This window comes from Cyrtonyx montezumae, unplaced genomic scaffold, assembly GCF_038088225.1.
Source record: "Cyrtonyx montezumae isolate F1298 unplaced genomic scaffold, pur_monq_1.0 scaffold_10, whole genome shotgun sequence".
In the NCBI taxonomy this organism is placed as follows: Eukaryota; Metazoa; Chordata; class Aves; order Galliformes; family Odontophoridae; genus Cyrtonyx; species Cyrtonyx montezumae.
In genome coordinates this window covers 11,524,787-11,546,804 of record NW_027071826.1, presented here as the reverse complement: position 1 = coordinate 11,546,804, position 22,018 = coordinate 11,524,787, and the positions used below count along the sequence as shown (strand labels likewise).

The 22,018-nt window shown below is 39.6% G+C and overlaps 1 protein-coding gene across 5 annotated transcripts in view; it reads right to left on the bottom strand.

Annotated features, from left to right (window-relative positions):
• Positions 1 to 539: 539 nt before the first annotated feature.
• BCL11B (BCL11 transcription factor B) overlaps positions 540 to 22,018 on the bottom strand; it is a 94,431-nt gene continuing 72,952 nt past the window's right edge. For 4 of the 5 annotated variants that reach the window (XM_065749893.1, XM_065749910.1, XM_065749902.1 and 1 more), the window contains one exon: positions 540 to 7,722. In XM_065749893.1, the coding sequence (XP_065605965.1) occupies positions 5,711 to 7,722 (2,012 nt within the window). In that variant the 3' untranslated portion in view covers positions 540 to 5,710. The remainder of the gene's footprint in view (positions 7,723 to 22,018) is intronic. The other variant, XM_065749927.1, reaches the window with a different exon arrangement.

Genomic DNA, 22,018 nt, shown 5'->3' with positions numbered 1-22,018 from the left:
GTTATATTTCAGTGCTGCTCACATAATGACACACAGTGTGTGGCTCAAATCCAGCTCCTGGTTAAATCAGTACATGTCATCCCGGTTTATGCTGCCGTCAAAGAAGCTAAACACATTAACCAATGTTAGGGGCATAAGAGCACTGGTAAGCGCACCATTAACTTTATAGGGGTGGAAATATGAGAGCAAAGCTCTTCTCAAGGGCTTCAGAAAACTGTGGTAATTGCCCCACATGTAATTTTATATGAGAAATTTGACTGCTCAAAGGATTAGTCTACAGTAAAGACCTCTACCCATGAAACTGTTTTACATTACACTTGAGCCCAACGGATGTAAGTAGGATTTGAACACATGCTTAGCATCACGCAGGTGCTTACGTGTCCTCCCCAAACAAGACTCCTCTTGTGAGGGACTCCCAAGAGAACTGACAGAAAACATCACCCAGGCTCCATCATCCTTACTGAAGCTCCAACTCCTCACCCCCTGCTCCATTTTAATTCTTCCCACCCCTCAATTTCAAAAAAACAGGAAAGACAAGATTTGGAGATCAAGTCAAATGTCCAATTTATTTTTATAACTTGAAACTGGAACAAACGTTGTTTTGAACGAGCGTACAAATGAAATGGTAGACACATGCTGAACTCAACATTGTGACAGTAAGGGAAAAAAAAAAAAAAAAAAAAAACGAGGCCAAAAATCTTGTACAGAGAATAAAAGGAACAATAAATATTTCACTAAGCCATATTGAAATGACCTCCAGCCATCTCAACATTTTATCCATAATAAAAAAAAAAAAGTGCTCCCGTTTTTTAAACAGAGCACAAATACCAAGCAATAATAAATAGTTCCAAACTTGTAGTAAAAGACAAAACCTCCAAGTAAACAACAAAAGCTCATACAATAAGTAATAGAAAAAGGTAATAAAAATATTTTGCCTTGCCGGTACAAATGCAAACAACTTAAATCAACGTTACTTTGCTTTGCAGTTCTAAAATACAAAGAGCACCATAAAAATGAGTTTGCCTGTGATAAACAAAACCTTGGACTGTCTTTTACATAGGACTGGGATGAAATGCTGATTTTTTGACCCTTTTCTTAAAAAATCAGTATTTTTCTTCCTCAAACCAGGTTCTTAAGCCTGTCCTGTTGCCGAAGGAGTCACGTGGAGATTTGTTCCGGACTTCAAAGGCAGCAGGACTGGACACAATGAAATTAATAAATTCCACCTTAAAATAATAATAATAAAAACTAGTTAAACTGTGAAGAAAACTACGGCAGCATTCTAGCTATTTTACCTCTATGCTATATTGTGCTTATGACCTAGTAAACTACAGTTCTCCTAAGCACGAGGAAAAGGAGGGCCATTTCATTATCACTACAGTCTGCAGAAACACAACCCTTGTGCTTTTGGGGTGACTTACTGTTGGTTTCAGTGATCCAAGTCACAAGACTAGACAACTGCTGGTGTTGGCTATCCTGGATAAAATAAAATAGAGAGACTGGAGCTCCTTAGCAGCTTACACTAAAATGAAAGGTGAATTCTTTCTTAAAGCAAAGAACCATGGACTGAAAACATTGAATTATGGACTGTTATCTTCTGATCTGCATTACATTGATGCATGTCCAGGGGATTCTGCTGAGTTCTGCCACATGTCTCTGGTTTTATACAAACGTCAGAGATCTGAATTTTCACCAAAAAGTGAAAATGTGCCTTTAAAGGGTCTGATTCCAGCCTCAGCTGTGCTGGTGTAATCCAGCAGTAAGAGTGGTGAACAGTTCCTGATTTTGAGATCCAAAATTTGTCCAGAAGTCTTGAGGGTACGTTGCTCAAGCCAGGAAGACATATCTGTTTGGTAGCTGGACCAAATTCTCCCTGATGTCACACCCATGCCTCTCCAATTGCTTCAGCCGTTCTGCACCGATGAAAGCTGCAGAAGAATTTGGCATGGAAATTTGTTTTGTTTGTTTTATTTTTACCGTCATTTCCTCCAAGGGCGGTGAACGCTTTCTCCTTCTCCCCTTCACTAGATCATCAGTGCCTCTTCTGTCACCTGCCTTCCCTTTGACCCAACGGGGAGAGAGCATGAGAGAGAGAGAGAAAGAACAGCAAAGAGACATCAAAAGGCACAGAATTTCATCCCAGTCCCTCAAACATTCAGAAATTTATGGAATGTACAGTTCGGAGTGAACAGCAGCAAAGCAGCTAATAACATGGACTGGCAAGACCTGTACACGGAGTAGGTCCTGTTCTGACAGGGAAGAGAAGGGCTGTGCCTGGACCAATCTTATGTCAACCCAGTTACAACGGTACCGACAGCAGATCATTTTACCTGTGTCAAAGCAGATGTGCCACTCTTTTTGCTATAAAACACCTTTCTTCCAGAAGGCGGTCGGGCAGGGAGCAGTGAGTGGGGTGGCCAGGAAAGGGAAGATGTGTTGAACATCTTCTTGTTTGGAAGGGGAAGGGGAGGGGGGAAATCTCTCTCTCTCTCTCGAACCTGCGGGGAAGCTGTGGGATGTCACCTCAGACACCTCTATGGAAACTGAATTTCATTTCTCACAAATAGGTAATAACCATCCAGCCTGGTTCAACCATACCTGGTAAAACCTTGATGCAAGGGGGCCAGGCAACTTTGAAGATTTTTAGAGCCCTGCGGGAACAGCACTTTTTTGTAGGCCATTTCTGACAAAAAATATATATATATACAACTAAAATTATTTCTGAACAACGACAAAAAAAAAAAAATTAAAAAAAAAGCACTTAATTATTCTGTTTTGTTTCTTTTACTCAAAGGTCGTCTAACAACCCCCTTTTTCTTTTTTTTTCCTGTACAATAAGGACTTCACATACAAATTTTTTTTTATTATTTTTGAAATATTTTATCCTGCCAAATTAAAAAAATATATTATGGCAGCCTGTTTGTTTGTTTTTATTTTTATTTCCAAATTCACTAACAAAAAGGTACATTAAATCCCTTTAAAAGGACAAGCGTACAGTTAAAAAATTACAAGCTTCAGTAAAAATACAGCAAGTGCCTACATCATATGAATCAACCAATATCAATATCCATTCCAGAAGGGGAAGGGAATGGGGATGGGGGAAGAAAAAAAGAGAAAAATAGGTACAGGTCAGAAACGTGATTTTTTTTCTGCAAAGCAATAACAATATTAAGCACTTTTTTCTACATACTTTTTCTACTTGGTGTAGCAATCACCTTTTAATCCCCGAATACAAGATTCTATACATTTTGGAAATAAAAATTCAACACCCAAGGCAGAAAAAAATTTACTAAAACTCAAGACTTTACAGTTACAGTGACAAGAACAAATTTATAGACCCACCATTTAAATTTTACTGCAACATTTTCAAGGAAAAAAGAAAAGGTTTTTTTTTTTTTTTCTTTCTGGTTTTGTAAAATGCCCAGGCATTCTCCATTATTACAAATACTGGTCCACTTTTACAGTAATCAAGAAATTTTAATATATATAATATATACTAAAACCCCGTCACCAAAAGAAAACAATATACACATGGCCATTATGGCATTTTTTTAATAACCTATTAAGCAAACTTTGAAAAAAAAAAAGATTGCTCAAACACACATACACACAATTTCTTTTTTACCCTTGTATGTATTCAATACTGTAAACGTATTTTAAGACAGAGTGCACTAAATTTAACTTTTAAAAAAAATTAGCCGTTGTTCCTGAATTGTTTTTTCTCATTCATTGATAACAACTTGTAATTTGTGTCATTTGAGTTTTAATTCAGCAGTAAATCATTTCCATTCCATTTCCTAAGCAGCGTTGTCCTGAAAAAAAAAAAAAAGCTGAGAATAATTCAGCTAATGGATGTCCGAAGTTGTGCTGGGTATACATCTTCATTTGATTGGGTCTTATGGCATTTTCATGTCCACTATCTTCAACCAGTAATTTATTTTTTTTTTAAGTAAATGTGGCTCTTTTTTTCTAAAGAATGTATTTTCTTGTTTTACTTTTTTTTTAAAAGTCTTTTCATTTCACAAAAACATTTTGCATTTGTCTCAAGAGACTCAAATAGGAAGATCAGTTTTCAAGGCACTCACGTCAAATTGAATGGCAGTAGAAAAACTGTCCAATAAATTATTTTTATTTATTTTTCTTTATAGTGCCAGTATTGTGAATGCCATGCTTAGCAACACTGACACTTAATCTCAGCTGTTCCCTTACAGTTTAACCCACCTTTGGGCCAAATAGAAGAATATGACGTAATTTCTTGTTGAGAAGCCATTTTTGTCTTAACCACAAACAAAAGCTTTAAAGTGCGGGTCAACATAATTAAAATCTCTAACCGTAATTGTCCACTGTTTGTTAATATTAGGTTTAATGAGCTTTGAAAAAAATTGTTAATTTGAAAGTAGAGCAGGTGCATTTTTCTGTTCTTTACTTTTTTTCTCTTGTAATGCTTTTCTCAAAATACAATTAACTTCTGTTCCTAATTAAGTCAATGGGAAAATTCTTACCAACTTCAGTAGGAGCAGAATCTTGCCAAGACAAGTAGATGGACTAGAATTTATTTTTTCCTTCCTTATAATAACGTAACACCATTGTACATCATATAAGATAGTTTTTGTTATTTCCATTCATAAACATAAAGACTATGAGTCAAGTCTTTTCATTGAGAAATTGCCACTTGCCCATCCTCCAGTAATTCTTTTAACTACAGCAAATTTGCACTAAAGGAGAGGCACATACAGACATCCTAGACTCAGCTTTGTGTTTATGAGGTTTAAAATGAAACATGTCTCCTCTGAGGTTTGTAAATAATGTTACAATACTTGAGATGTACTTTTATTGTCTCCGGGAAGAGTGGCAGGAGGGGAAGAGGGAGGGAAAGACCCCCAAAAGTGACAACATGGCACCATTTTGCTGCCATAGCTTTAACAGCAAGAAGAAACTATCCAGTAATAATGCACAATTAAGAATGTTACTGTTTTTTGGATGTAGCTGCACCTATGTCTTTTTAGCTGACATGAATTTAATGTTGATATCCATCTAGAAAAGGCCTCTATCATTAGCGACATTGTCAGTGCTACATATTCCATCCAATTCCAAAAGAAAGTGCTATTTTTAAAGATTGTTATCCGCTGTACAATTTTGTTTTCCCTAATCTTCAGGGTTATTTAAAACGAGGAAAGGCAAAAGAAGGGGGAGGAGGGGTGAAAGAAAGAAAGATCCATTAAAACGCTGGCTTCTTCACAAGAAATTACACATGCTTAGCTTAAATTTCAACAAAGCAGCGGCCCAAAAATTATAATTTAAAAAGATATGTTTCTCCCCTACAATGCAAGTAATCTCAAGCTACGACTGGGTAAAATTAAAAAGGGATACCCAACAAAATTTAAAAGAAATTTAAACAGAAAGAATAAAAAAAAGTACCTGCACATGCCAAAAAATTACAAAAACCCAATAAATACAGAAATTATTGCACAGTTAAAAGGCTCCACAATTTTTACTGCCTTAATCAACCCTCGGGTTTAATAGAACTTTGTAGACACAGGTTATATTTAAGTGCCAAAGTCTGGCACCTACCATAGTTATGCTAAGTAATGTTTACGGAGGCAAGTTAGGTCATCTTTTCTCAGTTGGCAATAGTTAAAACTGTACAAATAAAATGTTACCTAGACCTCTGAAATTTAACCTAGCGGGGGAGGGGGAGGGGGGGGGGGCCTTAGCTTCTTTCTGCCTGCTCAATTTTGACGTCATTTGTCAGCAAATGTTCTCCATGCCACTTTTTCATGTGTTTCTCCAGGGTGCTGTAAACACTGAAGGGCATCTGGCAAATGTCGCAGCGGTAGACCTCCTTCCCTATCTGGCCATGCGTTTTCATGTGACGCGTCAGCTTACTGCTCTGGGCACATGCATAGTTGCAGAGCTCGCATTTGTAAGGCCGCTCTCCAGTGTGGCTCCGACGGTGCACCGTCAAATTGCTGCAGTTCTTAAAGACCTTGCCACAGTACTCACATGTATCGCTCCTGCGCCCCTCCTTCGAGCTGGGTCGCCCAGGGCCTGGGCCGCTGATGTGGGGGGTGCTGCCTCCGGAGGCCGTGCCACTGCGCCCTGAGAGCCCCCCGTCCAGCATGTCCCCCGGCGGGGTGGAGAAACGCAGGCTCCCATTCTCCGACGAGTGCTCGGAAGAGGTGGCGAAGGGAGATTGTCGGGAGTCTGTGAATCCTAGAAACGGATCCTTCATGAAGTGCCTCGATGCCGCGTACCCTACCAGCCACTGGGAGTAAACGTTTTCGGAAGGTATTATTGTTGCTGGTGGCAAGTCCAAATCTTTCTCAACTTTAATTCGTTTAGATGAGTTGTTTAAGCTGGGGCTTGTGATGGGTGTTGGCTTCCGGGGGAACAAGTTTGGGAAGGGCTCACCGGGGCCAAAGTTTCTCCCATTGACCGTCCCCTCCTCAGTGCGGTCCAGCTCTCCTACCACCGAGTCTTCATCACCTGTGTCTCTCGGACAGAGGTCTCGCGGACACAGGTCTCGTTGGTCAGAAGACCTTTTCATGAAGCTACTCCTCTTCTGCTTCTCAGCTAGCATGTCATTGTATTGCTGGATGGCACCGAGACTTACATTCTCTATCACTTTTCCCAGGACGAGGGATTTCTCATCTGGCAGTGATTTGGAACCGTTTTCTCGGTTACGACTCAGTTCTGAGTCCATACTGAAGCTTGACTCTGGCCTGCTTTCATTTTCCAGCTCCTCTTCCTCCTCCTCCTCCTCTTCCTCTTCCTCATTGTCGTGGCCCAGGGAAGGATCACTCTCATTCCTGAAGTCTGCCTCACTGGATTTCAGTCCCTCTCCAGTGAGCTCGCTCGTGCCTGGCTCAGGAGAACTTGTGGTGGACAGTCCATCATCTGACCTGCCTGTCATGGAGCCAGCTTTATGCATATGTGTTTTCATGTGACGCTTTAGCTTGCTGGCCTGGGAGCAAGCATGGTCACATAGCTGACATTTGTAGGGCTTTTCTCCTGTGTGACTACGCCGGTGGACGATAAGGTTGCTCTGGAACTTGAAGGTTTTCCCACAGAATTCACAGGACTTACTCTTGGCCTGAGGCTGGGGAGGCGTAGTGCTGCTGGGGGGCATGGGGGGTAGTGGTGGGGTGCTCAAAAAAGGTGATTTAGGACTTGGCTGGAAAGGATTCAACAGACGATGCATAGGGTTGGTGCGACTGGGCGAGACTGGCGGAGGGGTGGAACTGTTTCCTGCCAGCTCTCGAAGCCTTCTGGAGAAATCCATCGCTGGGGACTCAATTGCCATGGGGTTTAAACGCATAACTCTGTCAAAGGCACTGGGATGCTGGGCAACTAACCCCATTTCTTCGGCACTAAGGCGATGTGGATCCAGATGATGACGAGGTGGTGGGCTGAATAGTGGAGGCGTGTTTGGGAGCCGACCCTCACCAAAGCCAGGATGTTCACGCAGGATGGGTCCTGTCATCCGCAGAAGATTAAAAGGGTTGTTGTCTCCAAGGAAATTCATCAGCGGGGACTGTGCAACAGTCTCTGGTCCCAGAGGAGGAGGGATGGTGATGCGTGGAGTAAGGGAACTGTTGGAAGGGCTTGTTTCCAGGTAGATGCGGAATCCATGTGTGTTCTGGGCATGCTGAAGCAAGAACCAAGCGCTATTAAAAGGCTGCTTGCATGTTGTGCAAATATAGCTTGAAGGCTCATCTTTACCTATAAAAGAAAAACAGAAAAAAACACTCAAAAAATAATACAGTGGAGAACATTCAAATACAGTTGGCATGCACTTTATTTTGCTAACACATTTCCTCCTTGGCATTTCTGAAAGGAGGACTTAATTGCAATGTATTGACTGATATAAACTGTTGAACAGCACATTTACTCACCACGCTTATTCAGTTAACATGTATGACAAATATCACACATATGCATTGGTGCTATATACGTTTATACCCTCCAACTTGCAAATAAAAGCTTTTATGACGCATGAGGATCCAAATCCTTTCATGTGTTTATTCCACAAAAAGGAATTTGTTTCAAGGGATTTATGGCTATGTATGAAAATCAAAGAAAATGCAGTATGGTAGGCTTTATGGGGCACCAGCAAGGAGCTTCAGTATCATTTCCACTCTTTTGTTTCGTATTTTATATACTCGGGGCAGCAGTCCGCCGAGATCCTGCTGAATTTAAGATATACATGCTTCAGTCACGGCAGAGCTTCCGTTTTTAAAATAGTGTGTAGGTATTAGCTGCTCAATCCCTGTTTGAATCAACAGGAGCTTGGAAAACGTATCCTTGCATAAACCACTTTAGCATTCTTTTTGCCAAAACACCAAGAAGCCACTCAAATGAAACATCCAGTAATCAAAGCTGACAGCAGAGTTGCAATTAACAGTAACAAATGCCGGGCCGTGCTTGAACTGGGTCCCAAGAATTTCTGAGCCTAAGCCTGCTCTCCAATACAGAAATGCTCACCAGAGCCAAAAACATTGTTCTGTTTGCCTTTCTAGGCTCTCTGGATGACTGCATCAAGGTGGAAAGCATTCCTTTAACCTTGATTCAGCTTTACATAAAGGACAGGTGTGGACAAGCCTGTGCTACAGTCATAATTTCGCTAGCTAGAAAATTCTAGTCCTGGGCACAATATAAATTATATGCTACCTTCAAAAAGCACTTTCTCTCCCCCAACCCTTTTCCAATGCCTCTTCAACACTGCAGTAACTTTATAAATACTTGTCTACTTAAAAATCATGATCTGTTGTTTGTTGTTTTTAAAACAAGGGTGAGGTTTCCAAAAAAACAACTCTCCACTTTGAAAAGTCTACAATTAATTTCTTATTAGTCGGCTTATTTGTTTGTTTGCTTGTTTATGAATTTTACCCCTACTGAACCCAAAGGCACTGAACTTCCTGCAAGTTCTGAACCCAAGCCCAGCTGCCCTCAGTGCCTGTGTAATGCCCAAAGCACACCAGCCTCCCTGCTGCAGGAAAGCCAAAGCCAAAGCCAAGCTGGCAGTCCACTGGGGTATCACAATCAAAGTACGAGCTTTAAAATAGAAGAGTTTATAAGGTGAGCAGAAGCGCATAATCAGAACTACCTTTGTAAAGAGAAATGACTCATAGCAGCCAAGAAAAAAATTACATCTGGGGCACACCAGGGAAGGAAGGATTGCTGCTGGCTGAATTCCCCTCTTCTGGCTGTTGCAGGAACGGCTGCTGCTAACAAAACCTACAAAACCCTAGACAAGGAGGCTAGAGGATTATCTGCCTACCTATCAGCCTGTCAGTCTATCTAATCTTATCACCCAATGAACATCCATAAAAGCGTAAAGAAACGAGCATCTATCAGATTGGGACTTCCATACAAAGGTATGTGATAAATGTACTGCGGTTCCTCCCGCTTCTATTGATTTTGCAAGGCTGTTGCTGCGGATAGCACTTTCAGACCCCAATTTCGGAGAATCCAGCTGTCCACAGCCAAGAAAAACTCGACCCAGCACAGTGAGCGTGTCTGACTGACAGAGCCCCACACTCCAGCCCTTCACACTGCACTGCACGGGATGCACTCAGACACTCTGATTAATCTCTAGCAACTACCGCTGGAAAAGAAACAAGTTTGGGAGCAGTACTGCGCTTGGAAAAAAAAAGTGCCTGTAACTGCTATTGACATTAATGAAAGCCACGTACAAACACTGAAAGGAACTGATACATTATCCCTTAAAATCTACTCAGCACTCAGGCAGTTAGGGAGTTTTATGTCAGCTCTGCAGCCAAAGCAACAGTAAATGCTCCCATTATTACTTCAAATATTTAAATTTCTGTTTCTTACAAAAATATGATGAAAATGTCTAGACATTTAACTTTTCTTGCGCGGCAATATGTGTAGTATAAAAAGTGACAGAAATCACTGAAGCAGACTAAAGTATATAACGTACTCTGTCAAAAGCTTTTTTTAACAATATGTTTTACCTCAGCTCACCCTAGAATAGATTTTAATAAAACCCCTTCTGAAGTGTGATCTAATAGCAAATGAAGTGCAGCATCTTACAAGGTCATATATCTTCAAATTAAAGAGTGCTCTGCACCCTTCACCTTCATTTTATCCACTCTAATTAATCAATTTATTACCCACAGCTGTTCGATTCTTTCATTTTTAAAGTCACAGCATGCATTCTCTTTCGTTGATTTCTTTTTCTTCTTTTAAAAAATAACGTGTGTATGTGTGTGTGTGCATGCATTCTCCCTGCTTAGCTCAAGAGCTGACAGGAGGAAGAAAGCAGCTGTGCATTAGATGACAGCAGCAGCAACACGTTTACTTCAGCAAAGGCACAAACGTAAGGAGAAGAATTCCTGAGCAGGCTGAGGATCAAGGCCAATCTAAAACTGAAATGGCTGATTAAAAAAATTACCCTCAAAATGGCAGCCAGCTGGATGCTTGCTACTATACATTACGTGGAACTGAGATGTTTTGTTTTGTTCTCCAAAACTTCACCTCCATGAAATCCAAGTGAGGAAAGAAAACTCTCTCCTTTTAGTTTTATTTCAAACAAGAGCAAATTAGCGCTATTAGTGATGTAAGATTTACAAGCTAGAAGCCATAAAACAGTCTTCCTTTCTTTTCTTTTTTTTTTTTTTTTGTTTTTTCTTTTGTTTTGTTTAGCTCTCATGTTCCTAAATACTTATCTTGAGGAGACCACAGCTCAATGGCAAAATTGACTGCAGGCTACCTGTCTACGAACCTCTGACTGCTCCATGAGCGTTTGCATGTATATGTGTATATATATATATATATATATATATAAATTTTTGCAACCCTCCAAGACTCTCCCCAGACTCTCCATTTAAAAAAAATAACAAAAATAACATGAAATGTTCATTTCCATATTATCACTTCGTGGTTATCTTGCCTAGAAGTTGCCCTGAGCAGTGTAGATGCTCACTTTTAAGAACAGAACAATGTCAAAAAGTCTTTGAAGATCCACTCTGAACATTTTTATATTCAAAAATTCACTAAATATTTTAAACATGCCCAGAAACAGCCACGTATTGCTCAAGAATGATCCTTATATTTAATAATGCAGTGCACCTACACTATAAAACTCTTTGTTATAGGGCTACTTTTGATATATGGCTATCTTAATCCCTAGCCACCTGCACTGAAGTCTGTCTAAATACCGGCGTTATGACAACAAGCTATATAGGCTTTGCCATGTGCAGTCTTTATCACTTTAGCATGTGCTTGACTTTAAGCATGTGAGTAATCAACATCAGGGAAACTTAAGCATGGGCTGAAGTGCTCTGTTGGATGGTGATGAAATTATTCATGTGCTTAGAGTTAAACACAAGCCAAGACTTCATTAATACTGTTCAATGAATTGCACATGGGTTCTGTAAAAGGCTGATTTTAAGGACCAAGGGATCAACTATAATTTTTTACCTTTATGCTGGTTGGCTTCAAGGCTGCTCTAAATACAAACAAATGCTACCACTGGGGTTGAGACACCTCACAGTCTGCAGGGCTGAATCTTATTGAGGTGCCAGCATATGGGTTCAGAAATCTTGATTTTAGTGCTAGAAAGGACTGCAAAATTAGAGAATGAGAAGAGTGGATAAACCTCAAGGGTTATTCTGGTCAAATTCCTGACCCAAAAGCTGTGCATATCTTTGCATCTGTTTCTATGCATGATAGATGCTCAATTATGCCACTTCAAAGGCCACCCTCATGGAGAGTCTGCAACCTTTTAAAGTCTACTTTATTCCTCCTCTTCTTTACAATCTTGAAGGCTGCTGAAATGCCTAACCTAAATTTTTTTCCTGCACTTTAAGATCATAATATTGTGTCCTACCTACATGGACATCAAAAATACAGGAAATGATTTAGTTTGCACCTCACATCCCATTTGGGCATTGTCCAGCCTGGTGATTTGCACTTGAACAAGCTCAGACCTTTTATCACGTGCTTCTCCCAACTCAATCTGGAAATGCCAACTGAGAGAAAATCTACTGATTATCTGGGTAGTCTGTACCAGTGTTTGGATATCTTCAGTGTTTAAAATACCGTCCTCTTTTCAACTGAAATTGCTGGGTTCAACTGGCAGATATCAGGTATTATCTGGTAGATTAAAAAATCTCCCTAGCATCTTCTACCTAAGTAGGTAATCATACACAATGAACTTATTGAGCAGTCATCTTTTCTGAGTATTATGACAATGGGTGTTTTTTATTTTTTCCAGAAATTCTAAAATGTTTCCTCTATTACAACATGACAGATTATATTCCATTCAAAACATCAAAGTAATAATGAATTTTTTTTTCTTTTTCATGAACATCACAAGACAAAGTTAAATTTGCATTCTTCCTGCCAAACTCTGCCCTCACAAAGGGCACTGAGAGCACACAGGTAGGTTTGCTCAACCTAGAACAAGAGCAACCTGAGTCTGTGGACATTCATCTCACTTCACCAGGTAGCTGGAATTCCCTGACTTATCTGTCCTCTACAGTGTGACCTGTATCACTCAATGAGACATGGATTTTTCTTGCCCAGTTGGTACATGACCTTCTCAGCTGAATGCTGACTGCTTCTGCCCTGGAGATAAATTTCCCTTAAAACGTCTTCAGTTATTCTGGATACCATCAAACAATAATCAGTGTAAGATCACAATTGTTGTGAATTCATTTTCTGCTGGGCTACAGTGACATCCAGTGCCTTACAAAGTCTCCCTTGGCATGTCTAAACAATTGCATTAGCTGTAACAGAGAATGAACTCCCCTCTGCTTTTCTCCACCCACCCATAGCCCTTTCTAGGACTGAAGTGAGTACCAAGTCAGGTCCACATAACTACTGCCATTCTTTACCTCTAGCAATACTTTCTAGATAATGTTTCTGGTTGCCTTTATAAAGTTACAACAGTAGCAATAAAAATGGTAAGGAATTTTAATGCTGCTTTACAGCACCTTTAGAAGTTCGGGGAAAGTAGAAACTTGGAAGCTTTAAAGAAAGGACACCTTTTATTGGAGCACTCAGGAACAGACATATATCAGGTTCCTACAGTCTTACTACCAGTGTTACTTTCTTCTCCACCACTCGATTTTTAATGAGCATTTAAATAATTACTCCTTGTTATTATGACAGTTACTCTAATAATACCAATAAAGGCAGCATAGATGCCCCATAAAAAACACACCTTTAATTGAATTATTATTAAATTAAAATGTCGTAATTGGGAACACTAGTTTAACAAGTCTCCTTATAAGACCGACTGACATTAAAGAGAAGGGCATTAAATACTGGAAAGATTTAGTGTTTCACAGTGAAGAAAATTTATCGTTCTGTGTGGATTGACAGGTCACCTAGAGAAGGGCCAAATATTTTCCAGGTATCTGCAGTGTGGACTATACTGATTCACAACTGATGCATCATCGGGTATGCAAAGCTATCTGTAAAACAGATCCAAAACAAAGCCATTGCCTTCAATGTTTTTCTGCTGAAGAGGTTTTAAAAACTATATTACCATTTAAAGTACCCAAGTTAGTAAGAGCATTTAGTTACATGTTTTTATGACTGAATGCTAGTATAGTTGAATGCTCCCAGTTTTGAGAGTTTTGCCCTCCGTGCACTCTCTAGAGTGTTTGGAATTTCTGATACCTCCATTTCACAGAGTGACTGGCAGTCTCTCCAAGAGACCGAAGTGTTGAGAGCCCATGCCTGAACAGGGATCACCACTGCCAGTTCTATGGCAGTCATTAGTTTTAAACATCAAATGCAAAGGAACCATTTCACTTTATACTTCTCTTCATTTTAATTTTGTTTTGATGGCAGTACAAGCTGAAGATGTAAAACAAGCACAACTCCTCTATTCATCCCCAGAGCTAACACAGTGCATCAATCTCTACACTGCCTTCTCTAAACAAAAAAAATGGGTTCAAGAGCATCTTGCAGCACTTCCTGCTCAGGGTGACAGGGACTATATCTAACAATTCATAAAGTAAGCATCAACTGGCAGCAAAAGTTGGTGTTTTATAACTTAGCAAGACACCTGCAGTCTCACAACCTAAGCACCTCCAATTCTCCAGTCAGATAAGCAGCCACACTCTCTTGTAAAGCTAAACCGACCTGAAGTGCATCTCAGTCAAGGAGAGGATAGGAAGGTTTTAGGTGCAAGAGCCAAAGCTGAGGGGCCATAGAGCCTGTCATCATCTGGAAATTGGGAACCTCAAGATGAGGTTGGTGAAAGGCAAGAATTTTACAAGGAAACAAAGATGAAAAGTTTTTAAGAGGAGGATGGAAATATAAGTGTCTGAAGGAGGAGAACTAACAGAGAAGTGTTACTTCTCAGTAACAGAATCCTGTCTCATCCCATACTTGGCCTGTTTTCTTGCCTTGACTTTAATAGCCTATCTTCTCCAGTGCCACCTTTAAAGAGAAAAAAAAAAAAAAAAGCATGACTTCTTGCAGTGTTCTTCTCCCACACACTGCCTATGTGCTTACAGCTTTCCCCATCCTGTTTCTTCCTTGACTACTGGGACTGCAAGTTCTCTACAGGGATTATGCAAGAAGCTTTATGCCAAGAGCACCTACAAACCTCGCAAGACCCCCTTATTCCTGGCATTGATCTTAATTAGCAATGTGAATATTCTTGAGAGCATTTTCCACCTGTTGAAAAAGATCTACAAAAGCACTGGTTGACACTCGTATGGAAATGTATTAATATTGCATTAATATTAGTAATATACTTACGTAACTAATTACTTCTATGCTAAGGCCAACTGCCAAGTTCTTTGCAGGATTAAATATTGCCCCGATTTGGAGAGCCTCTTTTGTCTTCTGAAACCATCCGTGCTTTTTAGTGTTGAGGGCAATGCTGACCATATTTAGGCAGAACAGCAAATTTTCTATTTATCATTCTTGTAATAACAAATATCTTTTTGTCAAATACATTATTTTATCATGAGTGGAAAACCTACAAGATTAATTAACAATCACACTGTAGAGAAGTTACAGTGCTGTGCTGTTTATCTGCAGACAATCCTCTCCCAACTCCAAGAACAAAGAGTGTGAATCCTTGAAAGACTGAGATATCAACCTGCTGCCTTAATATTATACTCCTAGCCAAACTCTGATTTGAATGAACCTGCTGTGAATTCAAAGTAGCTCTGATGACCACGTTGCACACATCCAAGTTTTTCTCGTAAGTCATACTAGGTTATTACAGTCAAGCATCTTAGCTAGGCTTATATGATGATACCAACGTGTGATCTTGTTTTCATCTAACTTTCCTCTAAAGCATATGTCCTTTCCAGCATCTATACTTACAAAAAGGGAGGATGCTGAAGACTACAGCCATGCATAACACAAACAGATGCTTCCTGCTTCTTAATGGACACAGGCGACCTTTGGCTGAAGATGTAGCTTGTGTTCAATAGCCCATTTTGTATGAGACTTAATCATATCCCAGAATCATACTGCCAGATTCGCATAAGTGAGCCAAATGCACAGCTCAGTTTAATATCTAGTGCATTACAAAATGGCATTTTATATTTTTAGGTATAAAATGTCAATAGTCATTTTGGGCAACTTCCTTCTAGATGTCCAATTTCTCATTCCTTAAAAGAGCTCCTGGTTTACTGGAAGTTCAGCCTACAGACACATAGGAAGTGCTTTTACTTAGTGCAGGAAAAGAGAAAGAACTGTAAAAGTTGCAAAAGAACTGTAAAAGTTGCAAAAACTGTAAAAAGCAAAAAAAAACCTGAAACTCTCAACACAGGGATTTGGGCCCAGAAGGGCTGTTGAAATGGAAGATAAACATTTCTGTCATCTCAGAACAACTTCTTCTAATTGGTGTTAAATTCTGAACTACAAGGGCAATTTATAAAATGGAGAAAGGGAGAAGTGCGAAAAGTAAGGAGCAAACAGGAAAATCAATATCAAAAGATCAATAGTGAATGAGTTAACTTTTAAATAGCCCTTTGTGGTACAACTGTTTCAATTGACTCCACTTTTAGCATCTAAACAGCTTTGTGTCTTTCAGTTAGTTTCTTTGAACCTCAGACATCAACTAGTTGATTGTGAGGATGCTTTACAAACCTACCGAATAAAATAGTGAAAATGATCAGTGAAAACGGGGAACGTAATACAGAGGGGGAAATGTACCCACTATACAGATGAAAAGACCATGGGAATACTCCTGGCTGGTGGTTTTATATATAGGATCCCATTTACAGCATTCATGAAAAACCCTTGTACTGCTCAAGGACACTTTTAGGCCTTTTCTTTGCATAAGGTATTCAAATGTATTTGAAATAATGTCAGTCTTTTCTACAACATATGAAATATGCCAGCAGCTTGCCTTTAAATCAGTTTCCTGTAAGTAGTTTTGTTTGAAAACTGGCAAGTGCAGGGATTTCTTCTTTTTTTTTTTTTTTTCCAGAGACTTTTCTAGGGTGCCATTTTCTCATCTTGCAAGCAGGAATTCTGAGTAATCTGAACAAGGGCTTAAAAGAGGATGCATAAAGGAAATTGTCCATGTCATATAATGGAAAAATAAAGAGTAAATTAGGAAACAATAAAAAAAGCCATAGGGTGTAAACAAATTTTCCTGTTAGTTTTTTTTTTTTGTTGTTGTTTTTTTCCCCAGGAGTACTTCAGTCTGTTTTACTACAACTATTTCTTAAGGGTATTAGGTGTCTATTCATAGTTAGTAAATGAAATAGCATTTTTGTTTTAATTCATTGCTTCTTTAACAAATGCTAACTCCCATCTCTGCTTCTTTAAATCCACAAAATCTCCACGTTCAATCCTAAGAAGTATTATAAAGGCTGTAAATCTTGTTTTAATGGAATGTACATTTAGCTATGAGGAGATAATTGACGTTATGGAGGGCCTAGATGCTGAATTATATAGGTTATCTAATACAAAGGGGACTCATTACTGAAGCACTACAAACAAGTAGTAATATATGTATATTGTTCTGAGTGGCGTTATAGCAAAAGTGTTCGGGTCTGCAGGGATTTATAAAACACAAGAAAACAGCAGACATGCACTTGTAAATTTGTCTCATTTGTCTCTGAAGTTAAAGGTTATTCCCTTGATCTGAATTTGTAATAAAAACATGCTAGACTAAGGTTTGTAGAGAATGTTTGAATATGTAAATTGTGTATAATGATAGGCAATTATAGGGTAAAAACCGGACCTTATGAATGTTACAGAATTGCATGGAGCATCAAAGTATTTTCCTTCAGATGAAATATTTATCTTTTATGCATGTTATAAGCACTTTTTCAAAGGTATTCAGCAACCTATTTGAGCAGAGAGTTGACAAAAATCAAACCATTACAACCGAGTAAGACTGTGGGCTTATGCGCAGGAGAAGCCACAGCTTTTTACAAAATATACATAATAAATCTCTTGAACTAATGGTTCCGGAGATGGATCCTCAAGGACAAGTTCCACTGATTTTCACTCCCTTAGATGAAAGCTGGTCAGATGTTTCTGGATTTTTTTTTTATTATTTTTTTTTTAAGAAGATGTGGGGGTGGAAGCGTGGGGAGAGAGAATAACTAGGTAAGAATGTGCATTTGCCTGGACTGATGCAATGAAACCCTGTCAGTTAGTTGGCTGCTGTTTTCAGGGAATAAAGAAAAAAAAAGAAAAAAAAAAAAAAAGGATGCTGCATCAAGATAGACAGGAGTAAAGCCTGGAGATGATACTGTAGTTTATGCTACTGAAGATAAGGTTTTCTTCTCTGAGCACGACAGTCTGTTCAGGTTAACCAACTGCAGTGTTAGAATAACTCCAGCCGACTTGTCACAGAGTACAAAAGTCATCAGCAACTGAATGTTCTTTTCTGCACCGCAATTAAGACGAATCAATACGACGTGCCACAAATGGTATTTTACTCTCAATAAGAACTCGGGCTGAGTTTATTCAGAATATTTTAGCGCTTCCCCAGGGGATTTTGGTCCGACGCAGATGGCAAATAAAGTACTCAGCCTAGGGCTAGAGCACATTATGCTAATTCTAATGTCAGATGTACTTTAATATACAGCTCTATTTAATCACCCCATTATTTCACATTTCCATATGAAAAACCTGCGGCACTTCTGCAGAGCTTTCACTCTGCGACAATGCCAGCTTCCTTCAACTAGCTCGCTGCGGAACAGAAAAGGAGACTGGTCATTCTCGCCAGTCAAAATGTTACAGTTTCAAAGTTTCAGTATTCCTGAATTTAAAGTGGGTCTTCCAGCACAATTAGCAAATCGCTCTGCTAGAATGCTGATACCTACAAAATGCTAAGGAGGTGTGAATTTAAAAAATAAAATCGCAGCCCTTCCTCCTCACCTTTTCCGCTTGCGCACGCAGACGTACACAGCAGCGCACATCACAAATCTGCTTGAAGAGGAGGGATAATAAAAATAATGAAAATATTTTCCCAATGCATTTCAGCCAATATTCTCAGCATTTGTCACCAAAATACTGTTATTGCTGGCTGGACGGCTTTCCTTACTTAGAAGAGCAGACATGGCTGGCACAGCTGCCAACCTACAGATGTCTCGGAATAAAACCTTCCTTGTGTATCAATAATTTTTGCCTGTAACAGACTACACCTCTAATTAGATTTAGAAGCCACACACCTTCAGCGTGGGCCACTATCCAAATTATCTGCAAATTCACCTTTATGTCACATCTCTTGTGACCACAGAATCTGAATGACGGATTTGAAGGTAAAACGGTTCCAAACTGAATTTACATTGTAAGAAATGAAGGAAAAAACCTTTCCTATTGAGCTGTTTTGGGGGTTGGATTTTGTTTTGTTTTGTTTTTGTTTGTTTGTTTGTTTTTTCAGGCCATCGAGGCCTTACATGTCCAGGAAGGGAAAGCAAAAGCAATCCTTGGAGAACCTCTTCAGCATCCCAGCTTTCCCTTCCTAACACTGCTGTGGAGGTCCCTCAGTACAGTTCTTGTGTACAATCACAAGTGACATGAATTGCACAGTCTCGACACAACCTTCCTCCAGTTTGATCCAATTGGATCTCTATTATAACCATCACTATACATCATGGGGAGCCAGGTCAAGCCTGGATTATACCAAGATGCTATTTGAGGAATGCACAAAGCTTAAGTCAATCAGTTTTCTAATCATTGCAGTAAACCTGCAACATATTTCACACACACACACACACACACACACACACACACACACACACACACACACACACACACACACACACACACACACACACACACAAGCCTATTTAGAAAAAGACCTACTTTTTCCTCCTTCAACCGTCCAATCTGAATCCTTTAAAAATTGTTCAGCAAAGCATGCAGTAGCCAGCACCTGGGGCCAGACCTCACCTGGTTTAACTGCTATGCATCAACATTTAAAGATACAGAACTGCACTGCTGTGCCTTGACATGGCATATGTCACAACTGCCATGTCCTAATTTGATCACAGTGGATGATATTCTCCATATCTAAGGCAGAAATTATTATATTTTTAATAATAATAATGTAGATAATATATGTTTTACAAATACACATATATATATATTCATCTATACCAATGTGTCTATGATATAAATGTACATAATAGATGATTCATGACAGATGATAAATATAGATATAGATAGATAGATATAAAAGTGAGTTGCTCTCTGTAAGAATGGCTATGAACATTGCACTGTGCCTGAAGGAAAGAGAGGGGGTGAGTACAGGGCACAGGTGCATCGTTTTCCAGCTATTCTGACTAGACTTTCACATGTGCAGCTTGATCCTGAGGGAAGCAGATACAACAGTTTCACCCTTTGGGAAGTTTTGCTTCAATAGGAAATACAGCACAACTTAATTTAGTAAATTAGGGCAGCTTGAAGGTTTGTCAAATAGAGAATATCTCACCCTGAATATGAGCAGTTAAATTCCAAAGAGGAAGAGGAAATGAATGTTTCATATCCTAATACAAAGCCCACTAAAGTCAGTGTGAATCTTTCCACTAACTTCAATGGGCTCCACATGGGGGTCTTCTTCCACATTGGGATTTGTTAGTCTCAAGACACCATCTTCAATGTAGGGATAAATCCGGTTTGTGGTGGTGAAGTTAAAAGAAGATAAACCCTAAAGAACGCAGATGTAAATATATTAGAGGAATAAATGGAGACACAGCTAGTAAAGTATCTTTGTATCTTTAGTTAAAACAAACAAAAAAAAAAGTTGAAATATGAGAAATACATAAACTGAAATTAATCCTTGATAATTCGGCTGCTTTTTCTTATGTTCAGTTTTTTGGAATTAAAAAAAAAAAAAGAAGAAGAAGAATTCTCTGCAGACCTATCCTATTTCTGTACCTCAGCTTAGATAGAGCAACTGCATTTATAAGTTGTGTTATTAGGAATTCTTTGCAAAAATTCTCTTTGCAGAACACCTTTTTAATATCATATTTACTCTTGGCAATAAACAAATCTGTGAAAGCCCATTCAATTATGGGAATTTTTTGAATGCTAGAATTTCTGCAGATGCATCAGACACTAAAGGGCTCCAGCAGAACTCAGAGTCCCATAAAGAAAAACCCAGACGGGGTGAACTAAGGAGAAAAATATGTAGAAGCTTTAAAATTCTAAATATCAAGGGATGGTACTGATGTTGGGGGGGCACTGCTGGAGAAAGGGAAGAAGGAAGGTATGAAATAATACTTCGTATGAAGAATAAATCTCATCCCTTACAGAGCAGGCATTTTGGGGATTGCTCTAGATGAAGCGGTTAAAATGCAATCTATGACTATGAAGTTACGCAAGATGAATATACGATCATACTTCCTGAAACATACAGATAAAAATACAATTTTTGCTCCTTAAATAGGTGGTGGTTTATGCCACTGTAACGCTGTGGAAAATAATGCCAATATTGGCATAAAAGAAGATGCTAAAAACTTCACATTTTATTTCTGTACAATTCAGATTGATCACCTAAGAGAAGCGTAATTAAACAATGCTAAGCATCCCAACCCCTTTGAGAATGCGCTGCCTAAAAAATATTTTTAGAACAATCACTGTAGTAATTCTTCTTAGTTGTAGAAACACTCCAAATCAGAAAGTCAATTTTTCCTCTATTTGCAGAAGTGTGCTGGTTTTCACTGGAAAGGCGCCTGTGTTTTGTTTGGCTGCTGTTCATATACTGCCTTGGCAGGATTTCCTTGGATTGCTTACAGTGAACATTGCTCTTGCATACAGTAGCACTCCCATTTTAACCGTCCCAGCCACACGTTTTCTAATAACACGCGGAGAGCTGCAAAATCCCTGTAAGCACAGCTCTTTAAAGCAGCAACAGAAGGGAGTGGGGGCGGAGGGCTGGAGGGGCGAGGCTCTGCCCGTTCGAAATGCAGCGCTGCAAACAGAGGATAGTCCTTTTAAAACAACCAATGTGAACTGTGTTTAAGGAGCAGCTTTCCAGGAAAAGAAGAAAAACATCTTCGAGAAGAGGGCCTGATTCAGCTGATTCACTGAATCTGAGCTGCGCTGGCTGGCCTTTGTGCCGCGCCAACTTGGGTCCTGAGTGATGTTTATTTTCCTCTTTTTTTTTTTAATGTTTTCTCTTCTCTTATGAGGAGGAGAGAACTTAAATAATGCAGCATGTTGGAGCCCCCACGCCTGAACGTCCTCTCGTCATAGCCAAATATTGCACCCCACTGGGGGCACTGTGGGAACCAAAGGGATGACCGAGGCAGGGCATCTACATGGCCGAGGCAGTTTCCAGGAACAAACGCAGCATTTCTACCTATGGCTAGGGGAGAAAAAGCCGGTAACAAGCCCGTTATTCAGCTCCGTGCCCTTTACAAAAAGGGCCGGCTTGTTCGGGGCCAGCTGCGGTGTGGCCTCCCCACACCAACCCGATCGCCGCACTCGCAGCCCTGCTCCGATTTGCATCTCCATGCATCTCATTTCTCGTTAAGTAAGTTGATTACTTTGGGCGAGGGAAGTTTCCATTCAAAAAAAAAAAAAAAAGAAAGAAAGAAAAGAA